Raw genomic sequence first — 24,058 nt, 5'->3', positions numbered from 1 at the left:
TGGCACATAATTTTAACACTTATTTGTGGGAAGTTACATCTTTTAGGTCTCAGTTTTCTGTCCTTTTAACTAGGAATAAAAATGATACCTATTTCATAAGTAGTTGTGATGATTAAAACCCTTAACACAATGACTGAGGCAGAGTGTGTGCTTTGCAAATATTTCATATTATCACTAATACCACTACTATTGGAGCTTCTCTGGTGGGTTAGATGGTAAAGAATCTGCCCGCAATGCAGGAGACCTGGGTTTAGTCCCTGGGTTGGGAAGATCCGCTGGAGGTGGACATGGTAACCCTCTCCAGTATTCTTGCCTGGAGAAGTTCATGGACAGAGGAGCCTGGTGGGCTATAGTCCATGGGGTCACAAAGAGTTGAACATGACTGACCAACACACACACACACACACACACACACACACACACACACCTATTATAAAAGTTGCACTAGAGCTAGGCTGTGTTCTTCAACAGTGGTCCGGGTGGGGAGCAAGCAGGAAGGATAGTAATATATCTTTTTCCTAAGCAATGTGACACACTATTACTTGGTCTCTAAAGTAGCACTGTTTGGGTCCTAAATCTCTCATGAAAAAAATTCTTTTAACCTTTATTTACAGTAGTCATTCTCCATAAACCTCCACAAACCTGGGCAGGGCCAGGCTGGGGAAATAAGTGTTAAGTAGAGTTCACTACCTCTTTTTCCTTTCTACCCTTTCCTGCCTGCCCCTGCCCATCACCACCAAATAAACTCCTTTTTGGCAGGTCTTTATACTATCTGTGTGGATTTACACTGTGTGGATTTGTCATAGTTGCCTTAAGACACCTCAGAAGCAGCTAGTCACCATACTTTTAAGGTAGAAAAATAAACAAAAATAAAGAAGTAATGAAAGAGTTTGGAATTTATCCCTTGTAGGGATCATTAAAAAACTCTTAGTTGGTACTTACATGGTCAGAACTGTGGTTTAGGAGAATTAATCTGTGTACAAGATTAATTGGAGAGCAGAGAGACTGAGAGTGCTGCAGTTACTTTTATCTTGAAATAGCCTAGGCACAAAGTGATGAGGACCCAAACTCAGGTGTGGCACTAGAAACTGAAGGTTAATAATAGACTGTAGTGGAATCAGTCATGAATAAGGAGCTTCCCTATGAGAAGTATATGGTCCATGAGACACAGTAGGGGAATAGCATCTATGTGCACATACTCTCACGCTCAGTACCTCCATCCCTCCTCCACCTCTAAAACATGAAGTTGAACTTGAATAAGTTAAATGCACTTACGATGCTATCCCACTGCTTTTCCTTTTATGTCTTAAAATCTGTTACCTTTCACCTTTACTTATTCTAGTGTCTGTGGAAATCCTATACAATCCCACCTAGTCTAAATGCTTCCTCACTCGTAAAGCTTTTCCTGTTCCTTCCTCTAAGAAATGTATTGTCTTCTAATCTCTAGTAAAGTCATGTATTTCATTCATCATCTATGTATTTAGATTAGTTGTGTTTGTCTTTGAAAGCAAGGACAACTATGTTTGAATCCATATAACACCTCTGTAATTCCTTATATAATAAGTAGCCAATAAATATTTGGTTAAAGTGGCCAAATACTTGGTTAAAGTGTGACTCATTTAGAAGAAAGCTGCATTTGGTTGTAGGATCTGTTACCCTTTCTTAGGCCTCTGGTGATGGAAGGCAGGTGAGGGTATCAACAGCAGATTTGTCATTTTGTGTAGGTTATGAAATTCTTTGCAGTACTTTGAAATTCCAAATGTTTATAATTTGTAACCTCTGCACCAAGAAAACCTTGCCTCAAGTAATACTTTGAGTTCAGAATACTTCAGTTCAGTCACTCAGTCGTGTTCGACTCTTTGCGACCCCATGAATCGCAGCACGCCAGGCGTCCCTGTCCATCACCAACTCCCGGAGTTTACTCAAACCTATGTCCATCGAGTCGGTGATGCCATCCAGCCATCTCATCCTCTGTCGTCCCCTTCTCTTCCTGCCCCCAATCCCATCAGGGTCTTTTCCAATGAGTCAACTCTTCGCATGAGGTGGCCAAAGTATTGGAGTTTCAGCTTTCGCATCAGTCGTTCCAATGAACACCCAGGACTGATCTCCTTTAGAATGGACTGGTTGGATCTCCTTGCAGTCCAAGGGACTCTCAAGAGTCTTCTCCAACACCACAGTTCAAAAGCATCCATTCTTTGGCGCTCAGCTTTCTTCACAGTCCAACTCTCACGTTCATACATGACCACTGGAAAAACCATAGCCTTGACTAGACAAACATTTGTTGGCGAAGTAATGTCTCTGCTTTTTAATATGCTGTCTAGGTTGGTCATAACTTTCCTTCCAAGGAGTAAGGGTCTTTTAATTTCATGGCTGCAATCACCATTTGTAGTGATTTTGGAGCCCAAAAAAATAAAGTCTGACTCTGTCTCCCCATCTATTTCCCATGAAGTGATGAGACCGGATGCCACGATCTTAGTTTTCTGAATGTTGAGCTTTAAGCCACCTTTTTCACTCTCCTCTTTCACTTTCATCAAGAGGCTTTTTAGTTCCTCTTCACTGTCTGCCAGAGGGTGGTGGTGTCTGCATATCTGAGGTTATTGTGTTTCTCCAGGCAATCTTGATTCCAGCTTAAGGATATCAGTATTTTAATAAATGAGCCTGGTCGGCTATAGTCCATGGAGTCACAGAGTTGGACATGACCGAGTGACTGAACACTGCACAAAAAGTTCTTCTTAGTAGTTGACTCACTAAGTTATCTGTCCCTGGGTTTCTTTTTTTTATTAATTTTTATTGGTGTATAGATTATTTACAATGTTGTGTTAGTTTCTGCTGTACATCCGAGTGACTCAGTCACACCTATACGTGAAGTCGCTCTTTTAGATTCTGTTCCTGTGTCGACCATTACAGAGTATTGAGTAGAGCTACCTGTGCTTGTTAGTTCTCTGTTTTATGTATAGCAGTGTGTCTATTTCAATCTCAATCTCCCAATTTATCCCTCCCCTCTGTTTCCCCTTGGTAACCGCAAGTTTGTTTTTTACATCTTTGCCTCTATTTCTGTTTTGTAAATAGGTTCATTTGTACCACTTTTTTAGATTCCATGTATAGCCTCTGTCATAAAATATTTTTATGGTTTCCTTTTGTCTTGCTTTATGCAATGATGGAAAATAATGATATGTATTAACCTAAGTAAGATAGAGAATTTCTTAATAAAAATAATGTTTTAAATTTAGATAAATTATGAAAGTTTCTTAAAAGCAGGCCACTCTGCCCCTTCCTTTTTTTTTTTTTTTTCATTTATCTTTATTAGTTGGAGGCTAATTACTTTACAAGATTGTAGTGGTTTTTGTCATACATTGACATGAATCAGCCATGGATTTACATGTATTCCCCATCCCGATCCCCCCTCCCCCCTCCCTCTCTGCCCCTCCCTTTTTAAAAAGTTGGTAAAAAGCTAAAATCAAGGCTGTTTGTATTTTCCTAATTGAGTTGACTGGATTAAAAAAATGTATTTCAACTTTATGTTTTGCTTGTGTTACAGGATCCTCATGCAGAGGAATTTGAAGATAAAGAGTGGACATTTGTCATAGAAAATGTAAGCTAATTGTAAATTCTGTCGCCTTTCATATTTTTAACTATATACATTACTAAGGGTCATTTTGGTGGTAGAAGAAATGTTGCCTTATAAAAAAATTAGTGATTTGTAGCTTTTAGAATTTTTTAAGTGAAATAATAACCAGTAGCAGAATTATTTGTGAACATTGAGTCAGCCAAAAATTTCCTTCAGGTTTTCTGTAAGATGTTATGGAAAAACCCAAATGAACTTTTTGGCCAATCCACTATTTTTGTTAAAAACATAAAAGTAAAATTACTCATCAATACTGAATTATGTATATGCTCTATGTATTCTGTTGGGAGTTTGAGGGAAGGATCGTGTCTTATTCATCTTTTTATCTATTTAGCATCTGACATGGTGCTTTTCACATAACATAAATGCTCTTTTAAACATTTGTTGAATGAAATTATGAATGATCCTAGAAATATTTGAAAATAAAATGTATGCTTTAACTCTTTGGGTTGAGGGATTCTCAAGTAGTACTTTAATAATCATTTTCAGTTAGTTTGCATTTTATGATGGAGTCCCAGGTGACTTGCAGGAAGGGTAGTAGTTGTTTAATGAATGTTTATTGAATGGAGATTAGGGAAGACAGGCAATGAAACTATATGTGGGTTCTGAAGTCTGAGAGATGCATTGCAAGCCCTAGATCTTCCATTTATAAGCTCTGTGATTATGGTAAGTTTCTTAACTTCTCAGCAATCAATTTATAGGGTTGTGATGATTAAATAATTGCAATGAATATTAGCTTTTATCATTGTCATGATCATTATTATGGTTCTAAAATATATTTGTAACAGTTTTATAACATGCTTTATAAAACAGCATGTTCTTCCTTTCTGTGAGTGATTTTGTTTTATATTTTAGTGGTAAAAGGAATCTTATACTTTTTCGAACAGTAGCTGGGCCATTTTTAGACATAAAGATCTGGGGAGCTTGGGAGGGAGATCATGTCCAAATACAGTGGAAGGAGTTCTGGTGGCTGGATGTCAAGCTGGTGTCATTTTGTTAAAGGTTCACACGTGTTAACAGTTCTGACTTTTCTGTAGTGATAGGTTTGAACACTGTACTTGGAGTAACATTGAGGTTTTGAAAACAAACAAACTTGTATTTCTTGAAATTGGTTACAGCCTCAAAAAGCTAGCTTTCATTGAGTTAAAATCTTCTCCCCAGTGGATGGTTTTAACTGTTTTCAATATTTATGGCTCTTGTTATATAGCTCTGTTAACTTGATGTGCTAAAGAATTAGCCTGTTAATTTTGGGTTGTAACTAATGGTAGAAATACATAAACAATAACTTTATATTTGTTTAGAAAGGTGTTCTTATTATACATCTGATTAATCTTAGAATAGAGGCACAGCAGTTCTAAATTTCTGAGAAATAGATTATAAGCTGTTACTGAAAGATACAAGTTTTTTAAAAAAAGCTATATGCCACAGATTAGGTTTGGATGCAAAGTACTTTCACATCTATAGAATTTTAGGAAAAATCATTTAAGTTCTGTGTTATATATTTTATAAAAATATTTTAAAAGTCAATAGAGAAATACTGGGCTTCCTTAGTAGCTCAGCTGGTGAAAAACCTGCCTGCAATGCAGGAGACCCCAGTTCGATTCCTGGGTCGGAAAGATCCCCAGGAGAAGGAGAAGATCCCCACAGTATTTCTTGGGCTTCCTTGGTGGTTCAGATGGTAAAGAATCTGCCTGTAATGCAGGAGATCTAGGTTCAATCCCTGGGTTGGGAAGATACCCTGGAGGAGGGGTTGGCAACCCACTCCAGTATTCTTGCCTGGAGAATCCCTATGGGCAGAGGAGCCTGGCAGGCCACAATCCCTGGGATCACAAAGAATTGGACATGACTGAGTGACTAAGCACAGCAGAGAAGTATACTAAAATTAAGACAGTGAGATTTAAATGGATCATGAGATAAAAAGTTATATTTTGAATCGTCCTTTCCATATTGGAGTATATGTTTCTCAAGTTGAAGAGTATGTTTGTATCCTTTTTATGAAAAATATATATAAGCTCAGAAGCTTATTTAGCTGATTTGCTTATTTATTGCTAAAGTGATCGAGGAGGGGATGGTGATAGTAGGAAAATGGAAAATAAAATACATTAGCATTTCTTCTCTCCTAGTATTTATTGCTAAATTAGATTCACAAAAATCTAATAAAAAATAATATAGGTAACTTTTAACTATTATTCATATTGTTTAAAAACTTTATAAAACCAACATTTTAATTGAACTGTTTACTAGAGATTAAATTTTCCTGTGTCATCAGAAAACTTTGGAGACCTTACTCTGTGTTGCAGAGAGAACACTGCATTTGTGGATTCCCAGGCATCATTATGCTTTTTAATAGATGAAAGATTTTCTGACTTCTTGTCATTCTGCCTCCTTATTTGAAAAAAATGCATTTTCCTTTCTCCCATATCCTAGTGTAGAGAAGACATGACTTTTGGATTGATTAGAATTGTGTATATATCCTGATGTGCCTTCAAAGCTGGTGACCTTGAGATTATTTTCAGGGCTTAATTTCTTCATCTATAAAATGAAAGGTTTCTACTAAATCATAGGGATTTTCTAGGTCCATAACTTTGTTTCCGTCAATAGGAATATTTTTATAAACTTTTTTGAATATTATCTCTTTATAGATCAAGTTTTTTGTTTTCAAGTTCATGGGGAATGAATATTTAAAAGTTATCTAGCATGTCATTTTGGAATCAGTTAATAACTCCCTAATTTATATCTTTCTTTAAAAGTCAATATTGGCATATATCTTCAGTATTTTCTGTATATTATTTCTGTAATGAATGGGAGTATTATTGCAAGTTTCCTATTCTGAACTTTTTTAGCACAACAGTTCTTTTCCCCTACAGTTGTTGCTATAATAGTCATTTCCTATGCCAGATTAGAAAGAAAGAAAGAATATTGAATTGTGGTTTCAATATTTTATGTAAATTATTACAAAATAAATTATGTAAATATTTTATGTAAATCCTTCCCTTTTATGTAAAGGAAGATATTAGCTTTTCTAGTAGAAACCTAATTTCTCAGCTGTGGGTGTTAAAAAACTAAAAATCACCATATTTAAAGAGATGGTCAAAATTTAGGGAAATCTAGGTGCTGAGGAGCTAATCTGAAGTAAAGTAAAATTATTCAGAATGTGGGAGGAACACACAATTCCTCAGTTATTAATCATAGTGACAGCAATAATAGTGATGACTGCTAGGAGCCTAGTGCAAGAAATAACAAATAGTTTATTAGATGAATTTATGATTTTTTTTATTGTTGACTTTTACCTGTTTTTACAGCAGTTTTTTTTTTAAAGAGACATTTGTGGGATTTGACCTATTTGACTAGCATAATGTATATTTTTTAAGAGTTTAAACAGAAAAAGGTAAATATTAAATGTATCCATTATTTACATAGGTTATTTACATAGGTTAAAGTTACCAGACTTCTTAAGTATGGTAAAATTGTTTTACTCTTAATTCATGGGGAAAAGCATGAATATTGTGACTAAACTCTTTAAAATGCATCAACTTGATGGAGGACATAACTAAGTTACATACTTTAAATTAAGACAGCCATCGTAAATAGTGAACTATTTAATGTGAAAGAATGAGTTTATATAATTAAACCTAAAACAAAACAAAAGAAAGTAATATATTTTCAACTGGAAGATAGACTAGAATTGGGCATGTGTGTTATGTTCTGGAAAAACCTAGGTCAGTTTTCTGAGGTGCTAACAGGGCTCTTGCTTGGCAAAGTAAATTTAATAGGGAAGAAGTTCTATTCTACTTATTTCTTTACCAACTACAGTTTTTTTAATATAACACCTTCTGTACAGTACTCCATTTAGTTTGGTGAAGGAGTGAGTAAATGAATGATCTAGTCAAACTCCATATCCTTAAAGGAGTATTGTTTTTAAGAGCAGAATTACAGGAGCATCCATTAACTATATTGAAGAAAAATTTAAAAAGTAAACTCTAGTGACAGTATATGAAGGATCCATATGTCGTTACAGTAGAAACTCTTCTCGTCAATCTCTACTTCATTTACATGGATTACCTCATACTTTCCATTCGATCCATAAGACATCCTGGTTTTAATCCCACATGTGTCAACATGGTTAGTAGGCTACTACTCTTTGACATACTTATACACACACCTCTCCCAAGTGAGTTGTAAGTTGTTTTTGACCCCTTACAAGACCTGTTATAATGCTGTTGGCCTGTTGTAACTATATAATTTAATTAGATATTTCCTAGGCCAGTGAACTATCAGTTTGAAGAATTATTTCATGAAAACTGTTAAAATGCTTTAGAAACAGTTGATAGAAGTGAGTTGTTAGAAACTGCTGTTAAATCTGGTGTGAAAATGCAACTGTAAAAAATTGGGGGAAAATTTACGAAAATCTGAAAGGATTTTGCATTCAGATATTTCTCTTTTGTCCTTACATCTTGCTTTCATTTAAAGGTGACTGAATTGCTTATACGTAGAATCCAGAAAAATGATACAGATGAACTCATTTGCAACCCAGAAATAGAGACACAGATGTAGAGAACAAACTTAGGGCTGCCAAGTGGGGAAGAGGGAGGTAGGATGAATTGGGAATTGGGATTGACAAATATATACTATTGATACTATATATAAAATAGATAACTAAGGAGAACCTGAGTGGTATGGATGTAACAGAAGCAGAAGATATTAAGAGGTGGCAAAAATACACAGAAGAACTATACAAAAAAGATCTTAATGACCCAGATAACCACGATGGAGTGATCACTCACCTAGAGCCAGACATCCTGGAGTGTGAAGTCAAGTGGGCCTTAGAAAGCATCACTAAGAACAAAGCTAGTGGAGGTGATGAAATTCCCGCCGAGCTATTTCAGATCCTAAAACATGATGCTGTGAAAGTGCCGCACTCAATATGCCAGCATATTTGGAAAACTCAGGAGTTTTCCAGGACTGGAAAAGATCGGTTTTCACTCCAATCCCAAAGAAAGGCAATGCCAAAGAATGTTCAAACTACCACAAAGTTGTGCTCATTTCACATGCTAGCAAAGTAATGCTCAAAATCCTTCAAGCTAGGCTTCAACAGTGTGTGAACCGAGAACTTCCAGATGTTTAGGCTGGATTTAGAAAAGGCAGAGGAGCCAGAAATTAAATTGCCAATATCCACTGGATCATAGAAAAAGCAAGGGAACTCCAGAAAAACATCTACTTCTGCTTCATTGACTATGCTAAAGCCTTTGAGTGTATGGATCGCAGCAAACTAGAAAATTCTCCAAGAGATGGGAATACCAGACCACCTTACCTGCCTTCTGAGAAACCTGTATGCAGGTCAAGAAGCAACATTTAGAACCGGATCCAGAACAATGGACTGGTTCCAGTTTGGGAAAGAAGTACATCAAGGCTGTATATTTTCACCCTGCTTATTTAACTTATGTGCAGAGTACATCATGAAAAATGCTGGGTTGGAATCAAGATTGCGGGGCTGGAGTCAAGCTGGAGTCAAGATTGCTGGGAGAAATATCAATAACCTCGTATGCAGATGACACCACCCTTATGGCAGAAAGCAGAAAGGAATTAAAAAGCCTCTTGATGAAGGTGGAAGAGGAGAGTGAAAAAGGTGACTTAAAATTGAACATTCAAAAAGTGAAGATCATGGCATCTGGTCCCATTACTTCATGGCAAATAGATGCGGAAACAATGGAAACAGTGGCAGACTTTATTTTCTTGGGCTCCACAATCACTGTGGATGGTGACTGCAGCCATGAAATTTAAAAACGCTTGCTGCTTGGAAGAAAAGCAATGACAAAACTAGACAGCATTTTAAAAAGCAGAGACATTTAAAAAATTACTTTGCCAACAAAGGTCCGTCTAGTCAAAGCTATGGATTTCTGGTAGTCATGTACGGATGTGAGAGCTGGGTAATAAAAACAACCAAGCGCCGAAGAATGGATGCCTTTGAATTGTGGTGCTGGAGAAGCCTCTTGAGAGTGCCTTGGACTGCAAGGAGATCAAACCAGTCCATCCTAAAGGAAATCAGTCCTGAATATTCATTGGAAGGACTGATGCTGAAGCTGAAGCTCCAGTACTTTGGTCACCTGATGTGAAGAACTGACTCTTTTGAAAAGAGCCTGATGCTGGGAAAGATTGAAGGCGGGAGGAGAAGGGGATGACAGAGGAGAAGGGGATGAGATGGTTGGATGGCATCACCGACTTAGTGTACATGACTTTGAGTGAACTCCGGGAGACGGTGAAGGACAGGGAGGCCTGGAGTGCTGTAGTCCATGGGATCGCAAAGAGCTGGACACAACTGAGAGACTGACTGAACAACAGCAACAAGGAGAACCTACTCTGTAGTGCAGGGAGCTCTACTCAGTGCTCTGTGGTGACCTCATTGGGAAGGAAATCCAAAAAGAGTGTATGTATGTATGTATGTGTATAGCTGATTCACTTTGCTGTCCACAGAAACTAACAACATTGTAAAGGACTATACTCTAATAAAAATTAATTAAAATAAGTGATTGAAAATACACTAATGATGCATTATAACTGTTGATTATATGAGAAGATGATCAACAAAGTTATCCTCTTAAGAAGAGGCCATGAAAACTGGTGAATGAAGCATGTTAATATGTATTAAATAAAATTAAAATGTTTGTGTATCAATATTCATGATTTTTCCCTTTAATTGACCAATTCTCTATGACATTCAGATCATTTAAGAGATATTCTACTATAAATATATACTAAGTCATTCTCATGGGATCTCTGTATACTCATCTATATGATTAAAAAATTGTTCTTAGAAATTTTCTTTTAAACCTAAATTCATGATAAGTAGACATTACATTTTTCAGGCAGTAGCAGTTCACTTTATTTGACATCATCTTACAATATATCTGAAGCTTTCAAATTAAATGAACCAGAATTCATTTATTCAGTAGCAGTTAATTCACTGAGTATGTATTTTGTGCTGGACACTTGTTCTGGGTGCTGGAAATAGAGTGGTATATAAAGCAAAAAAAAAAATCTCTTCCTCATGGAATTTCTGTTTGTGTGTATGTGTGTATGAGAGAGAAAGAATAAAAATAAATGTGTGTTAAATATATACTATGTTAGATAATATAAATATGTAATGTATGTTAAATATATGTTAACATATGTTGTAGCTCAAATAAGTGCTAAAAAGAAAAAGCAAGGAAGAATAGAGATTCCACTGTTATGGTTCCATAGAGATAATAAGCTTTATTATTTCTTGTAACGCCTCCAAAAGAGAGTGCAGGTGTACTTGTCAAGTTAGTTTATAAGGTATTTTAATAAGAGTTTATTAAATCAATATATTAAGGTTTGAGAAAGTTGAAAAATAACCTTGTGGTTTCATATAAACCTTTTCCTAGATTACAGCTCCCCTCAGTGGTGGATGAGGAAATTGACTCTGTTCTAAGAGAAACTGTGTTCATGTAGCCGGGACCTGTTACAATATTGTGCTCTGCTTTATGTTTTAAATATGTTTCCATATCACATAGAGAAGACCTAATGAATTTCAAAGGACTAGCAGTCTGTCTTTTTCTCTTTTAAAGTTTGATTTTTTTATGAAAATCTCTTGGTAAATTGTTGCAACACTGAGAAGGCATGCTCCAAAGAGCATTCAGAAATGAAATTTTAATCTTTATTTTCTTTGCACTTTGTGTTATAACCCCACAATCTTTAAAATTTAAAATTTTTGCTTAGTATAAAATATCCAAATAAAACATAAAAGTCTCCATAATATATTACCCTAACACATTTATTGGACCCTTACTGTATATCAGGTACTGTGTGAAATGCTATATGCACATTATCTCGTTTACTCACTGTGGTAACCCTCTGAGTCAGATACTAATGACCTTATTTTACAGATAAAGAAAGTGAGTCTTAGAGAGGTTAAGTAATTTTCTTAAGGTTATATATCTGAGAAGTCAGGATTTTATCCAGTCTTGTCTTTCTCCATGACCTTTGCCCTTAACTCCTTTGCAGTAGTGATTTCCCATAGTGGCAAAATGAAAATAAATAATTTGAAATTGTAGAATCATAGAGAAGTTTTAAATCTGCTTTCTTTAGTGATAAACTTGGGAAGTATATATGTATTAGGTTAGTAAAGGTAGTCTTTAATTATTGTACATATTCAGTCTAAAAGTTTTTGAGATTAATTACTTGACTGATGTTAGATATTACAAAATGGAATTCCAGAATTGATCAGTCACCAGAATTCTGCATATTTTTTCTCAAGGCAACCTTCCTGCCTCTTTGTGTTAAGTTGAGATAATGCTGCCTTCATTTTATTTTTTCTTTTGTTTCTGGGCAAAGAGAAGATTTCCCAGTTATTTGCCAAACTTTCTTCTTTGGACCAAAAAGCTACTTATACATAAGTCAAAACTTTAGAGGTGATTTTACCACTGCTACCTTTGTGACCTTGAACAAGTTATTTAATCTTTTATAGCTTCAGTGTACTCAGGTATAAAATGATAGTGTTAATATCTGCCCTATAGGTTATTGAAGATTAGAAATAATATATGTAAAGCAGCGAGCTCAGTAAAGAGGAGCTATTTTCATAATGTTATTTTAGAGGACATAGAAAAATATAAAGGAAAGGAAGTTAGGTTTCAAAATTTATTATTGTAGGATTTTATGTTTTCTACTCCTTTATACCACTTATACCTCTTAGTATCTAGACTTGTTACCTGTACCATTATTTCAAAGGAATGACAAGGCAACTTGTAAACTTTTCACTTGGATTAAACTTTAAAATATTTTCATCTTTCTAAAGTTTTCAGATTTTGACTTCCAGCATCTTCCACTTATAAATTTAATCCAATGTTAAGAACCAGTTTGTTTTCTGCTACTTATCAAGTGCTATGCTGTGCTTAGTCACTCAGTTATGTCCAACTCTTTGTGACCCCATGGACTGTAGCCCGCCAGGCTCCCTCTGTCCATGGGATTCTCCAGGCAAGAATACTGGAGTGGGTTGCCATGCCCTCCTCCAGGGGATGTTCCCAACTCAGAGATTGAACCCAGGTCTCCTGCATTGCAGGCTCACATCTGAGCCACTAACAAGTGCTAGTTAGTTTTTAATATCTACCTCTGGATCTGATAGTCTGTGTTAGTAACAATATGAATATACTTTTAAAATAGTTGTAATTGAATTTTAAATTATGCTTTGTTATTTACAATTCATTTCCGTATTATTAGTGCACATTATCAAGAATGGATACTACAAACAACATATTTCTGTTTTATCTACCATAATGTAATAATGTTTATTCACTCAGGCAATTGACATTATGGGTTTTTTTCTGTTTTGTTTTGTTTTGTTTTTTTAATGTGAAACCATAATAGTTATATTTAGAAAAAAAATTTTCCTTCCTGGTGCTTTTCATTATCCAACTAAAATCAGAACCTATGTCTGCAAAATATATTCATAGGTCTTAATTTTTAAAGTCTAAACATTTTTATTCTTTATATTCTTTTGGTTTTTTGAATGAATCAAAAAATGCATACCAATGAAAAGTGCCAATCTGGGATGAATTCATTCATTTATCCAGTCATTCTGCAAACATTTAATATGCATGTTCTATATGATATTTTATTAATATTGAAATACAGAGTCAAGACATGCAGAATTTCATCGATTCTGAGATGAATATTTTTCCCTCACATTTTAGCTTCTCTGAAATTGAAATCACCTTACATTTCTGGTGTCCTACAATTATAACTGGTAGTGTTTTTTTCTTTCTTATTGCTATATGAAATAATGGTGAATCATTGAAAAACTAAAGAAGACTTATTTGATAGAATAAAGTAACCTGTCCTCCTAAAGTTTATAATCTAGTAAAGGTGTCATAAAAGTAAAGAAAGAAAGATGAGAAAAAAGGATGGCAGAGTCTAGGAAGACTTACTGCAGGAAGTAGCTATGAAGCTTAGTTTTTAAGGAAAAATGAGGTTATGCAAAAAAGACATTCAAAGCAGAGTAAAGAAAGATCAGATAAAGGCAAGAGAGACATGTGTGAGTTTAGGGTAGTATCTATTCCTGATGAGATCGTTGAAAAGAAGAGCAAAAAAAACCCAAGCCAACCAAAACAAAAATTGAGCCCCCCACTACAGAGCAATAGACCTCTATGTTTTTATCTGTTAACCTAATAAATTTAATTAATAAGCATAGAGATCAACTAGAAGTGCTATGTCCTCCTTAGAGGAGATCTATGGGGTATTAAAATGTGTTTTCTTGGGGCCACATATCTGGTCTTTTCTATTATTTCTACATGTGACCAGTGAGAAGGACAATCTGAGTCCTCGGTGTCTTTTTAATTGCCATTTATTTGATCCTACTTTCAGAAGCCTTTTCAATGGGTAGGATGGGATATTAATTCCAAGACAGTACTATAAATGATCCTTAGTTTTATTTCTTTTATTAGATTGTGTTGAACAAGATTGCTTGCCCAACCAAACAACTGACAAGATTATACCAAGAGTGAGATGATATAATAGCTCAAACAGTTACAGTGCAAACAGTATAAAATTACAGACTTTTTGACTATATTAAATTTAAGTTTGATTCTTCCTCTAAAATCAAGTTGGTATCTTGATCTCCTTGATTTCACAAAGCCATATTTTGATAAATTACCTTTAGTTTTTCTTTCAAAAGAGAAAAAAAACAAATGCTTAGCAATGTAGATGGACCTAGAGATTATCATACTAAGTAAAGTAAGTCAGAGACAAATATCATGTGATAACCCTTATATGTGGAATCTAAAAAATAGTCAAATGAACTTATTTACAAAACAGAAACAGACTCACAGACACTGAAAAACAAAACAAAACAAACTTCAATTACCAAAGGGGAAAGGGGAGGGGAGGGATAAATTAGGAATTTGGGATTAGCAGATATAAACTACTATATATGAAATAGATAAACAACAAAGTCTTAAACTGTATAGCATAGGGAACTGTGTCCATTATCTTCTGATAAATTATAATGGAAAAGAATGTGAAAAAGGGTATATATAGGTATGTTTCTCTATATGTACCTGAATCACTTTGCTGTACACCAGAAACTAACAGAACATTGTAAATGAACATTGTCAATTAACTGTGTTGTTGTTTAGTCACTAAGTCATGTCTGGCTCTTTTGTGACCCCATGGACGGAGGCCGCCAGGCTCCTCTGGCCATGGGATTTCCCAGGCAAGAGTACTAGAGTGGTTGCCATTTCCTTTTCCAAGGGATCGTCCCAACCGAGGGACTGAACTTGTATCTTCTGCATTGGCAGGAGGGTTCTTTACCATTGAGCCACCAGGGATGCAAATTAACTGTACTTCAGTGTAAAAAAGAAAAAAAAAAAGGTGTAGAAGGAGTAATAAACCTCTATGTACCCATCTCCCAGCTTCAGTAATCTTCACTACTTTGATAAACTTATTTCATCCCTACTTTTTAAAAACCAGATTATTTAATCTTAGATACTGTATCATTTCTTCTGTAAAGAATGAAGTCTACTTTTGAACAATGTCAGTTTGGAAACTCGCTAAAAGTTATTGGCATGTTAGAAAAGGTTATCAATCTACAAAAAAAATTCCTTTTTAATTTTTGTAGACTTTATTATAGATCATCTTTCTGACCTGATAAGCCTAAGGTTCAAAATTAATTATTTTTTCCCTTGAGAATTAATAGTATGTGTTCTTGTTTTCATACAAAAAGTGTTTAACTTGATATTAGAAGCAGTAGAGCTTTTCCTCCAACCTCCTGAGAATTAAACTCCTGCATTTAGAATAGAAAGCTCGTACATAGTTCAGACAGCCTTTCCTGATCTTTTAATTATCCTGTCAACTTTCTGTTATATATGATTGTATGGTGATTGACTATGTAAATTAGATAGAGTATTCTAGATATGTCTAGTAGTTAAATGAAACTTTGTCAGTCAGCTCACTCTCATTGGGGTTAAATTTCAGAAAAAGTACACACACACACACACACACACACACCCTGTTTTTTCTCCTTTATTTTCCTTAGATTAAATATTTAATATGTCGTTCCAGCTTGGAAATACCTCAGATTGTGTTTCTGGAGAAAAATTTAATCTCCTTTAAAAGAAAATAATGGGGACTTACCTGGTGGTCCAGTAGTAAAGAATCTGCCAGTCAGTGTAGGGGACACAGGTTAGATCCCTGGTCCAAGAACTAATATCCCACATGCTACAGGGCAACTAAGTCCAGGTGACACAACTGCTGAGCCTGTGAGCCATAACTACTGAAGCCCATGCACCCTGGAGCCTGTGCTCCATACAAGAGAATCCAGCACAGTGAGAAGCCCACGTACCACGACTAAAGAGTAGCCCCCACTTGCCACAACTAGAGAAAGCTCACGCACAGCAGCTAAGAACTCATGCCGTGCAACAAAGACGCAGGACAGCCATACGTAAATAATATTTTTTTAGAAAAGAAAAAATAATGGGGACAATTTTGTTGCATTACAGAAAAAGAAAGGTATGCCCAAGAATGATCATATATGCCTTGAGCCTGACAGAATTCTCAAAAACCCAAAATTCTTGTGTAACTGCCTGTTTGCTTAAACACCTATTTAGTTTTCCATTTTCACCTTGCCTGTTTGTCATTTTTAAGTTGTCAGTTTAATTAAATTATATTAATTAGGAGAAAGCAAGTTACCTTTTTAACACCCTCCATTCTAAAATTCTGATGCAGGAAGGGACCTTACAGGGATTGACACCTAAAGTCCACTGTACTGTATTTATCTATGTGTAAATGCAGAAAAACCCTGTGTTAAAATAGTAATTAAACTACTTCATGTTAAACAGTTTATTTCATGTACTAATTTACTGTGTAAAATGTGCTAGCTAACACATTTCAGGGAAAGTTTTATTTACAAAGCTCTATTTTCATATTGTCACCTGTGCCATTCAGTGTGCTAAGTCACTTCAGTCCTCTCTGACTCTGTGCAGCTCTATGGACTGAGGCCGCCAGGCTCCTCTGTCCATGGCATTCTCCAGGTAAGAATACTGGAGTGGGTGACATTGCCTCCTCCAGGGTATCTTCCTGAGGCTGAGTGCTAAAGAACCTCCCTGCAGTGCAGGAGACAGTGGTTCTGTCCTTGGGCTAGCAAGATCCCCTGGAGAAGGAAATGGAAACCCATTTCGGTATTATTGCCTGGGAAATGCCATGGACAAACAGAAGAGCCTGGTGTGCTATAGTTGAGGGGGTTGCAAAAGTCAGACGCAACTTAGAGACTAAACCACATGTGTATCACATGTATATGCGATTGAGTATTCTTTTTGATTAGATATTTTGATTTTTGTCCCAGTTCAACATGCAGAGATTTATCTTTATTGATGTTAATCATGCTTTACAGATCAAGCTGGTAGAGCAATATAAAACTTCACTGGATTAAAGTCTTGGTACTCACAATTGCTTATTCATTCGCTGCTGCTGCTGCTGCTAAGTTGCTTCAGTCATGTCCGACTCTGTGTGACCCCAGAGATGGCAGTCCACCAGGCTCCCCCATCCCTGGGGTTCTCCAGGCAAGAACACTGGAGTGGGTTGCCATTTCCTTCTCCAATGCATGAAAGTGAAAAGTGAAAGTGAAGTCGATTAGTCATGTCCAACTCCTAGCGGCCCCATGGACTGCAGCCTACCAGGCTCCTCCGTCCATGGGATTTTCCAGGCAAGAGTACTGGAGCGGGGTGCCATTGCCTTCTCCGTATTCATTCACTAACTATTATTCAATGAATACTATGTCACAGATATTTGCTAGTTTTTGAGAGTATAATAATGAAAAATATGTGGCTCTTGACTCAAAGTGTCCTACAGTCTGGGGTGGTGGTGGTGGGGGGTTGCCGAAATAAATAGGCAACCACTACAATAGAAGTGAGTATAGGGTTTAAATGTGCACAAGAGTACTAACCCAGTATTGATGAGGGGAAACTTTCTGTTGAGGGTGATTTATAACTTGAAACCTAAAAGATAAGGTTATTAAATTTCAAGTGAAGCAGGGCCTCTCTTAAGCCCTTAAGCTTAGATGGTAAAGAATCTGCCTGCAATATAGGAGACGTGGGTTCAATCCCTGGGTCAGGAAGATACCCTGGTGAAGGGAATGGCTACCCACTCAAATTTCAAGTGAAGCAGGGCCTCTCTTAAGCCCTTAAGCTTAGATGGTAAAGAATCTGCCTGCAATATAGGAGACGTGGGTTCCATCCCTGGGTCAGGAAGATACCCTGGTGAAGGGAATGGCTACCCACTCCAGTATTCTTGCTTGGAGAATTCCATGGACAGAGGAGCCTGGCAGGCTACAGTCCATGGGGCTGCAAAGAGTCAGACATGACTGAGCAAGTAACACTTTCACTTTCATATAGTTGATTTATAGTATTAAATTAATTTCTGGTGTATAGCATAGTAATTCAGTCTTTTTGCAGATAATACTCTATTAAAAGGTATTACACAATTATGGTTATAATACCCAGTGCTAAACTATATCCTTGTTGCTTATCTATTTTGAACATAGTGATTAGTAGTTCGTTATCTCTTAACCATAACCCTAACCTGCTCCTCCTTTCCCCAGTGGTAACTGCTGTTGTTTTCTATGTTTGTAAGTCTGTTGTTTTGCATGTACATTCATTTATATTATTTTCAAAGATAAAGTTTTTACAGTCCTTTATTTGTAATCTCAAAATCCAAAATCCCTGTTGCTTAAAGACTTTTTAAAAGTGTTTATTTTTTTGAAATTTGGTTCAAATTCATTTAATGCCAAAACCTGTCATGATCTGAAGTGAGACAATTTGTACTATTTATTCCACTTAGTGTGAATACTTACTCGTTTTGCTGTACAAATAATACATCTGATTATCGGATGCTGCGTCAGACCTCACTGGAAATGTGCTGTAATCTGGGCACTGTAGTATAGGCATAGACACTGTATTGCCTTCTTAAAATCCAAATAAGAGATTTTAGATAAGAGATTAAGTGCTTCTGATAGTTAGCTGCAGGAAATTTGGAGAGTGCTTTAGGTGGCTAGATTAACTTGAGCCAAGCCATGAGAGATCATGGTTACTTTGGGAATAGCATATAGTTCAATAGACTATTTTCTTGAGTATTTCATTTTAAAAAGAGTGGTTGATTTTTCTAGGGTTGTAGTAATTTATAACCATTTAGTCAAATTATATAATAATTAAGGAATTAAAAATTCACTATATAGCTGTGGTGAATCTATCAATTTATATGGTTCATGTTGTGGATGATAGTGGTAACAGAAAGAACTGTTGATGTTGTTAGTCTTTAAGTATTCCTGCCTTGAATCATCCATGTCCTTTTTTAACAAATCAGATTCCTGGGTTCTAACTTGTACTAAAAGTAAAAGTGAAAGTGTTAGTTGCTAAGTCATGTCTAACTCTTTGCAACTCCATGGACTATAGCCTGACACGCTCCTCTCTCCATGGAATTCTCTAGGCAAGAATACTGGACTGGGTAGCCATTCCCTTGTCCAGGTGATCTTCCTGACCTAGAGATTGAACCCAGGTTTCCCGCCTTGCAGGCAGATTCTTTACTGTCTGGACCACCAGGGAAGCCCAACTTGGACCTACTGAATTAGAATTCTGATGCAGAAGGGAGGTGCCTTTAGGAACATTGGGGGTCACCTGCTTATGTACTTTTTCAGCAAATTAAAAATTCGGAAGATGAAATGGGATGGATGAGTATATAAGACAGTACTTTATACATTGCGAAATGTATTCCATTATGAAAATGATTTTGTGCCCTCATACTTAGATCAATTAAACAGATGTTGTATTTTATTGGAATTTATTACAGTTTACTTTTCTTTCTAAAGTTACTTAGCTAGACAAAATGATATGTTCATGTTAAGATCTTGCTTCACCTGCCTCTTGAAATTAAATTATATCAATGGATCAATGAATAACTTTATAAATCATAAATAATATTTGGAAAGTTTTATTAAAGAATACAAAATGTTATCAAAGTAAGTACCTCTTTCCCTGGTAGCTCAGGTGGTAAAGAATCCGCCAGCAATGCAGGAGAACCTGGTCCGATTCCTGGGTTGGGAAGTTCCCCTGGAGAGGGGATAGGCTACCCATTCCAGTATTCTTGGACTTCCCTGGTGGCTCAGATGGTAAAGAATCTGCCTGCAATGCAGGACACTTGGGCTCAATTCCTGGGTTGGGAATATCCCCTGGGAATATCCCCTGGAGGAGGGCATGGTAACCCATTCCAGTATTCTTGCCTGGAGAATCCCCATGGACAGAGGACCCTGGCGAGCTACACCCCATGGGGTTGCAAAGAGGCAAAGAGTTGATACAACTGAGCACCTAAGCACAGCACACAAGGGACTAATAAGTTGTATTATTGGGATCCTTAGAATTCTGAAAAGTTTTTCATCTTGGGAAATTTCTTAGTAAATATCAATATTTCCTCTACCTTATGACTATATGGAAATCAGCTAAAACTGAACGATTGAGCACATAGCACACATTTAATCCTTATGAAACCTCCCTAAAGTGGGTATTATTATAATTTCTTCATCTCAGAGAGGTTAAGTGACCAGCTCTAAAGCACACAGAAAACAACTTAGCCTAGTCCTAAACTCAAGTCTTCAGACTCTGAAGCCCATGGATTTACCCTTTATTTACTCATTCACTCACCAAAGATTTATTGTCCTAAACAATGGGTTTAGAGCCTAACTGTACTAATGAAATACTACAGAGAATGCACGAGCGCGTCTCCACTCAGATGCTGCAAGCTGATCTGAGGCATACACACATGAAACAAGGCTAGTAATGTGTACTATTGCTCAGTGTATAGTGACAGTTGGAAAGTGTTAATATAACAGAAGTCACAGGTGGATCAGTTAATATGGACTGAATTATCAAGAATGTTCTAGGAGCTCTTCAGACTTACCTGTGTTTATCCCTCAAGGTACGTAGCAGTTTCTGTCTTTCTGTATTGTAAATTTTCTTCTCTAATATATACTTAAAAGAATTTTTTTTCAATGAAATCTCCACAGAATCATACACTTTCCAGGTCCTCAGAGATATGCAGTCTACTCCTTTACTCTTAAGGGTAGTCCAGAGGAAAAGTTGGAGAAGCGCTAGATAGGAAAACAAGGCCAAAGACCCAAGGACTCAGTGAGAGCTAGTTTTGAATCATACTTATTAGCAGTGTAAATTTGGACTTTACACTTAGTTGTCCTTTCAGAACCTCTGTTTTCTCATCTATAAAGCTGAGATATCTTACAAAATATTAATAGTAGGTGAGAATAACGATATTAAAGGCATAAAAAGAATCTAGTATAATGCTTGGTATATAGTAAGAAATTCAGTACATGTTAGTAATAAATGGAAGAGAGACTTTAAAAATGAGGGGAAAACAATAAACTTGGAAGGAAAACTTGAGAGAATAAAGGAATTACTTAGTTAATTGATTAGGTTAAAAAACAGGTATGGAAATTCATGATCACTAGCTTTGCAATTGAATATTCTTGACGAAAGAGCAAGACTTTATAAGCAAAAGATTTCTGAAATATATATTTATATTGAAATAGGGAGTCACTTACCCTATCATTTCGACCTGTGAAATCATCTTTCCCTCAGTAGACAGGCACTGGAGATAGATACCATAGCCAGCTTGGTATCACACAACTTGAAGGCTCTTAACCATGAATCCTAGGACCCTTAGGGGTGGTTACATGGGTTGACTCTTTAAAATGTAGTGAAAGTTTTTGTATGAAGTTCCTTTAAAAACAAACAATAACCATATTTTCAATGAAATCTTTGCCCAGAACATTTTAAGGACTCCTGGTAGTTTTTATAATTTTTGAAAATATTGGTGAGTGATATGATACAATCATGTGGATAACCTATTTTATTACTTTGTACCTTTAGATAGTAGTTAACCTTTATATTGGGCTTCCCTGGTCACTCAGTCAGTAAAGAATCCACCTGCAGTGCAGGAGACCTGGGTTTGAGCCCTGAGTCAGGAAGATTCCCTGGAGAAGGAAATGGCAACCCATTCCAGTATTCCTGCCTGGAAAATCCCACAGACAGAGGTATCTGGTGGGCTGCAGTCCATGGGGTTGCAAGAATCAGACACGACTTAGTGACTAAACCACCACCTCACCCTTTTATTAATATTCTATTATCTTTAATTTACTATGCTTATTATTATTATTATTTTAATTTTGGGTTTTTTGTTTTATTTGGGCCATGTATGCAGCATATGGGATCTTAGTTCCCCAACCAGGAATTGAACCCGTGCCCCCTGCAGTGGAAGCGTGGAGTCTTAACCACTGGACCACTGGGAAAGTCCTATAAACTACTGTTCTTTTTGTAGAACAGTAAATAGAAGGCACTATCTTACAGCCCCAAGTAACATTTTTGAGTAATATTTAAAAGTTTAGATTTGTTAGAGGTTTGAATTAATGTCTACATTTCATCAAAAGGCCTTAAAACTAAAGGGAGTAAAGCAGGGGCATGATACTTTTGCATTGCAATAGACATTCCTGTTTTATTTAAAATTGATAATGAAATAGAAAGCATTTTACTGGATGATTACCGTGTCTCTAACAACTGTCTATCTGTGGAGACAAATGTAAGTTGACTAAAAGGTGACTTCTGGGAGTTAAGGAAAATACCACAGCCTTGTGCATTCTGGTTTCTATAAACTGAAAAACTGTCTGAACTTTATACCAAATGAATTTGATGGCATATAACTTGTATAGTTATTATTGAGTCACAGTAATATACTGCAGTCTTTCTTCTAAATTGCTGGAGCCATTTAGTTTATTCTTCTTGCTTCCTGCCAGCTACCTTAAAATGCCTTTCATATAGATGAGTAAGAGAGAAAGACAACCAGAGTTGCTTTCAGTTCTATTTTTTGCCAATTGGAGGGAGGAAGCTGATAAATAAGGCAGTCAGCTATCAAAATAAACCTCTAATACTGCACCAGAGATATTTAAAACCAGCAGTGTATTTGAACAATTTTTTACATGTTAATTCATAGAAATTCAGCAGCAAAAGATACGAGCACATACAAGATGTTATGAATCTGCATGAGGCCTTATTTCTCCCCGACAAAGAACAGAGACTTGGTAATTGTTTTACAGTAGGGTTCTAATGACACTCCAGACTTTTAATAGAAAAGTATTTGTTTTAAGATTTTTCAGTTTGCTACTTTCACTTGTCTCTCTTTTCTGTTCTCTCAGTAATATGTAAATGAAACTTCCGTTGTCATAATGGAATGGACTTTTGGCATTCTAGTTTACTGCCACATCAGCCTTATTTAAGATGTAGTTAATAGGTTGAAGGCTTCTACATAAATTTTTGCTCTAAGACAACCATGAAGTGAATCACAAAACCAGATTCTTAAAAATCTAAGTTTAATTATGTATTTGTATAGAATTGAAACTTTGCATTATATAATTGGATATAGGTGCATTTGCTATATATAATTGGATATAGGTGCTATTGCTAACAGCAGAGCAAATGGAATAGTTTCATGAATTATATTCTATTAAAATAAAATCGCTGACTTTATAAGAGAGAGGCTTAACTGGTTAGGGAAACAATTCACCTATGTACTTCAGCTCCATTTTGGAAAGTTACCAGTTTGAAGATGCGAAACTGTCCTAGTATTTTAACACCTTAAGCTCTCCACAAAATAAAATATTCACAATTCACTGTAAATAATTTACTATCCTACCCATTTTTTCTCTTTCAGTACCTGATTTCTCTTAAAAATTTTTTGTATGATTGTTTTCTTTATAGTATAGTCACTAATTTTTTATACCATAAATTTAATGATACAGAGTATGTCTCTCTGGTCTTACATAAATTGGGTATAATGATTAATTTTTATCAGCATTTTGACAACTAGCAGCTGTTGAAATACAATATCTTATAATAATCTTATGCTCAGTGGTATGATAAAACATTGTTCTGATGAATATGCTACTTTAAAATAATTCAGTGCTTAAAGAATATTCTTCTTTGCCTTAAGAGACTTGTTTTTCAATAAAAATTATTTTGGAGAAATTCTGATCAATACACAGAAACTTTATAACTCCTTTTCCTGTCTTGCCTTTGACATTTGATTGACAGTAATTAATATTTCATTACTAAGAAATGGAGGTAATGAGAAAGATATTTCTTAAGTTGTATAAGAGCATCAGAATCAACTCCTTGTCACCTAAATTTTATAGAATCTAACTGTATCAAACATAAATGTATCATAAGGACCACAATAATAAAGAAATTTGTATTCTATCATCTTGCTTTTTGCAAACTTTAAACAAAAGAGCTAGTTACGTATAATATCAGTATATCCTCAGACAATTTGTAGCTAGATGAGGAGCAGTTTGTTGTTATTCCCCTAATGCTTTTT

At 35.8% G+C, this 24,058-nt stretch overlaps 1 protein-coding gene across 7 annotated transcripts in view; it reads left to right on the top strand.

The window, feature by feature from the left end:
• EHBP1 (EH domain binding protein 1) overlaps positions 1-24,058 on the top strand; it is a 427,793-nt gene that overhangs the window by 151,607 nt on the left and 252,128 nt on the right. For all 7 annotated transcript variants that reach the window (XM_043917682.1, XM_043917688.1, XM_043917687.1 and 4 more), the window contains exon 5: positions 3,539-3,592. In XM_043917682.1, coding sequence (XP_043773617.1) covers positions 3,539-3,592 — 54 coding nt within the window. The remainder of the gene's footprint in view (positions 1-3,538; positions 3,593-24,058) is intronic.

Source organism: Cervus elaphus, chromosome 11 (genome assembly GCF_910594005.1).
Source record: "Cervus elaphus chromosome 11, mCerEla1.1, whole genome shotgun sequence".
Lineage (NCBI taxonomy): Eukaryota > Metazoa > Chordata > Mammalia > Artiodactyla > Cervidae > Cervus > Cervus elaphus.
The sequence above is the reverse complement of the archived record's forward strand: the minus strand, read 5'-3'. Positions and strand labels throughout refer to the sequence as shown.